The sequence below is a fragment of the Cyclopterus lumpus genome, chromosome 15 (genome assembly GCF_009769545.1).
Source record: "Cyclopterus lumpus isolate fCycLum1 chromosome 15, fCycLum1.pri, whole genome shotgun sequence".
Classification (NCBI taxonomy): Eukaryota; Metazoa; Chordata; class Actinopteri; order Perciformes; family Cyclopteridae; genus Cyclopterus; species Cyclopterus lumpus.
In genome coordinates, this window is record NC_046980.1 from 2,329,989 (window position 1) to 2,334,988 (window position 5,000).

Here is a 5,000-nt window from a genome sequence, read left to right on the forward strand (position 1 = left end):
ACATTGTCAACAAACAAGATTCTGAGTATTTTTCTATTTTCTATTAATTATTTTGTTATTTATAGTGTTGACATCCAACGAGTGGTAATCTACTTTAATTAAAACCAAGTATTTGAACGTACATTTAGATCCAATATTTACTACAACTCGAGTTTTTAAAATAGTTTCCTGTTCTGAATATTGACGCCGGATGTTTAAAGAGACGCTGACCTGATGTCTCCGTTAATAATAATAATAATAATAATATACAAACCTCACCCGTTTTAAAGAAGTCTTTCTTTAAACTTCCCTAACACACACACACACACACACACTCTCACACACTCCATTTCTGACCCCTCTTCACCTCTCCTGTCTGCTTGTTATTCTCCAGAGAAACTCTTCCGAGTGAGGAAAATGTTTATTCAAATTCACGACTGAGGATGCATCCGAAAAGAAAAATAAATAAATATCTCCATTTTTATTGCTGATGCACTTCATTTTTTTTTTTTTCTTAATGGGAAAGAGAACTAGTGAGCAGGAGAGAGAAAGTGTATTTTTTTATTTTTCATTCCACCTAAGGCCAGCACTTTTCCCAGCGTGTGTGAGTGTGTGTGCACGTGTGATTTGTGTATGTGTTGATTCCCAGCAGCCCCCCCCCCCCCTCCTCCTCCTCCTCCTCCTCCTCCTCCTCCTCCTCCCAGCGCGTTCTCGCTCTATCACCATATTTTTTCCTTGGCAAATCAATTTTACACATGATCAGCCCACTCCCCTTGCCGCGCTCGGCCCAGCCGTAATTAAGAGCAGGGAAATTACCATATATATTATATTAATGCAAACATCATTCAGCAGGTAATTCTTGGCTGATCGGGATAATGGAAAGGTTGAACACCCATTAACCCTGGGGCCCAGGCACTGGGAGGAGGAGTGTGTGTGTGTGTGTGTGTGTGTGTGTGTGGGACCGGGTGGAGGGCTGCTTGCGAAGGAGAGATTCACCCCGTGGTCTCCAGTGGCACACACACACACACACACACACACACACACACACACACACATTGAAATAATAGCATTCTCATAGACACACTATGTACACTCAAGCTCAAACACAGGCTGAGAAGAGTGAGTGTGAGTGTGTGTGTGTGTGTGTGTGTGTGTGTGCGTACACACACTTGAAGGGCACGTAGGCACACAACCTCTTTGCAGACACACACACACAGCTGTAAATGGCAGCTGATATCTACCATTGTTATAATTAAAAATCGTCTCGATCAATAGTTGGGTGTCTCTGTGGAGAAGAAGAGGAGGACAGTAGAGAGGAGGGAGGGGGGGGGGGCATTTAAGCAGAAGAGCTCAGTGATAGATTCATCTAAGACGAGACAGGAAATCAAGAATATGAGGAATAAAGGAAAACGTAGACGGGGCGGGGGTGGGGGCAAAGCCACGAACCTCCTCCTCGAACGGCCTGCGGGCATCGAGGTCCGTCGGTGAGCCCCGGTCCTCCTCGGCCCTCCTCAGGTCCTCGGGCACAGACTTCTGCCTCTTCACCTCTGGGTGGAGGAATCACAGCGAGACAAGGAAGGAGGTTATGACATGAAGCCGGGCGGTGATGGACGGGTTCGGCCTGAACTCTGGGAACACGTGACGGTGACGTCACGAAGCAGCCCGACCTCTCGGGTCACCTGGGGGGGCTTTTTGTGTTTAAAGGTTAAAAAAACTTGAAGACGCAGTGTTCAAGCCTCATTTAAAAAAAACCTGAACCTCTCACTTCTTCTGTTCGCTGCCACCTTTAAGTAAATGAAACAACGATCACAGGGAGCTTGTATTGTTTCATTTATTTTAAATGTCAATAACTGAGGATGTTTTCAGCCATTTCCTTGAGTGGCACTTGATGTTTTAAAGGAACATCTCGATCATTGTGGAGCCTCTGACACCTTAAAGTGCCAGTTAGCTGCTCTCAGGTGTGTTGCTCTGTGCAAACACACCTCCCTGGGTAAACACTGTGTGTGTGTGTGTGTGTGTGTGTGTGTGTGTGTGGTTCCCTCACCAGGCCTGCTCTCCACATACTGGCTGAAGGACTTCAGCTGCGTCTTCCTGACTGCAGAGTCCTTGTTGAAGACCACCGGGTTGCGCAACCTCTCCGTCGCTCGCCGCAGCCGCTCGGCTCGCAGGTCCTCGGCGTTGATCTGTCGACACGCGGAGAAGACGAGCACTAGTTTACATTCAATATTCCTATTTTCAATGTCGTCAACACGAATGCAATCACATTGCGCTGTGGTTTCAACGTTGAATGACAGATGGAAATCAATGTGGTTGAAACTTAGCAGCAGAAAACACAGAAAGGAAGAGAAGCACAAAAAGCATCTCCACGCTTTTGTGACATGTTTTTCTGTTTTTTCTGACATTGATGGTGCAGCATTGTGTTTCACCTCTTTATAAAAGACTTGTACATGCACTTGAAGTTGAGTCTGCAGTATTTCTGGTCGCTCTAATATCTTTAAACAAATAAGAGGGTTGAAATAATTCTGCAAAAAGGAAACGCACGTTCAAAAGAACCGTAAATAAATGCAACGAGAGAGGAAACATTCGAGGTTCTCCTGCTTCAGATGAGCATGTGAAACTGATGTTAATGAACACATGGGACTGCAACAAGTGAGCATGCACACACACACACACACACACAGAGAGAGAGAGAGAGAGAAGAGAGAGAGAAACATAGAGAGAGAGAGAGAGGTCCACTCCAAACGACGGCTGCAGTAAACAGATTAACAGTGAAACACACAAGTGGAAGAAGTTGGTTAAACTTCCAATTACTTCTGATTTAAAAAAACTAAGTCAACGATTAGTCCTGGTGTGTTATTGTCAGCCTCTACCAGCCACCACTTAGATCTGCTCTCAGGCTTTTAGTATTGGGACCCAAAAACACACACACACACATTAGTGCACATGTAAACACACACTTACTGACAGGCCATGAGATACTCTCTCTCTCACTCACGAGAGAAACAAAAAGAAGGCAATTAACTCGACTTTCAACAAAACCTCCAGCCAGAAAATATATTCAGATTATGCAAAATGCAAAATGCAAAAAAAAAAAAAAAGCTTTTGTTTTCAAAGTGAACATGTGTTAAAAAGCTCCACGCTCACTTCTCCTACTATCAAAATGCTTTATTACCGAGGGGGGGGGTGGGGCTCCGAAATATGCCAAGCGGAGTGGAAAAGAAACCGACTCCGGGCTAAAAAATTGACGCGCTAATAAGACGACGAAACGTGTAATAAAAATCGACAATTAGGGCGAACGTGTTCCGGTGCTCGAGACGGAGGGAGGTCGCAGAGCGAGGAGGACTAATAGAGACATGGGGGGGGGGGGGCTAGGAGCTTCAGATTATCGACTTTCAAAAACAACGTCAGCAATTAGTCCGCTCCCACTTTGTTTCGTCTATTAGTCGGTCAGCGTCTACCAGCCTCTCTCACACACACACACACACACACACACACACACACACACACACACACACACACACACACACACACACACACACACACACACACACACACACACACACACACACACACACACACACACACACACACACACACACACACACACACACACACACACACACACACACACACACACACACACACACACACACACACACACGATAAAACGTTGCCTTTTACGTCCTTTCCTCAACACCCTTTTTGCCCCTTCACCCACATCCACGCTTAAAGGTTCCTCCACTAAACGAGCTCGTTGTTAGCCGATTGTTATTAGAAGTGTCGGACAACTTTATGCAAATGAAGAAAAAGAAACAAAATCCTTTTGTCCTCTGTTTGTTATCCAAACACATTTTTTTCCTCGTCACGGTTGAATAATTCAGATGATTTTGACAACGTGGATCGGAACGAGACTTTGAAACGAGACTTTGGAACGAGACTTTGGAACGAGACTTTGGAACGAAACTTTGGAACGAAACTTTGGAACGAAACTTTGGAACGAGACTTGGGAACGAGACTTGGGAACGAGACTTGGGAACGAGACTTGGGAACGAGACTTTGGAACGAGACTTTGGAACGAGACTTTGGAACGAAACTTTGGAACGAGACTTGAGAACGAGACTTGAGAACGAGACTTGGGAACGAGACTTGGGAACGAGACTTGGGAACGAGACTTGGACACGAGACTTGGACACGAGACTTGGACACGAGACTTGGACACGAGACTTGGACACGAGACTTGGACACGAGACTTGGACACGAGACTCCTCCAAGCGAAGATGAAGACTGAATGTTTTATTTCTCTGTGGGCTTCTTTCCATAATGTTGTGACCCTCTCAGAGGCAACAACAAGCCCTTCTAGTTGACGTACAATAACGGTTCATTGAAAATAAAACCGAGCCGTGTCCTCCCCCAATAATAAACCCATTTCAATTATTTTTGTCCACATTAGACACAGCAACATGGTAAACAAGGTTCCGCAGTGCCCTTTAAGTCACGTAGGCAGAGCTCCGTGAGTACTGAGCATGTTTGATTCTCTTTGCAGACATCAACTCAACAATAATCTGGACAGGAGGCCAACAAGTTACTGCTGTCGTTTGCAGGAGAAAAGCAACAAACACTGATAATTGGATGTCGAAGGACTTATTGGATTAACGTTGGTGTCCTTGTCATATTTACAGGAGGACGATTATTTATTTATTTTCCTACATTTTCAGTGTGTTGACTGGTGAAAAAAAAAAAAAAAAAAAAAGTCGAGCCGCTGATCCCCGAGGCCGCCTCCCCAATTATGACTCATTGTTTCCCTGCTGGGACTCGGACATGTTCGCTGGACGACAACCAGAAGTTACCACAACACCTCGACTGGCCTACACACACACACACACACACACACACACACACACACACACACACACACACACACACACACACACACACACACACACACACACACACACACACACACACACACACACACACACACACACACACACACACACACACACACACACACACACACACAC

The 5,000-nt window shown here is 45.3% G+C and overlaps 1 protein-coding gene across 3 annotated transcripts in view; it reads right to left on the reverse strand.

The window, feature by feature from the left end:
* The window catches only part of ehbp1 (EH domain binding protein 1), a 118,106-nt gene that overhangs the window by 31,480 nt on the left and 81,626 nt on the right, over window positions 1-5,000 (reverse strand). For all 3 annotated transcript variants that reach the window (XM_034551544.1, XM_034551541.1, XM_034551542.1), the window contains 2 exons: window positions 2,024-2,162; window positions 1,426-1,526 (listed from right to left, as the gene is read on the reverse strand). In XM_034551544.1, coding sequence (XP_034407435.1) covers window positions 1,426-1,526; window positions 2,024-2,162 — 240 coding nt within the window. The remainder of the gene's footprint in view (window positions 1-1,425; window positions 1,527-2,023; window positions 2,163-5,000) is intronic.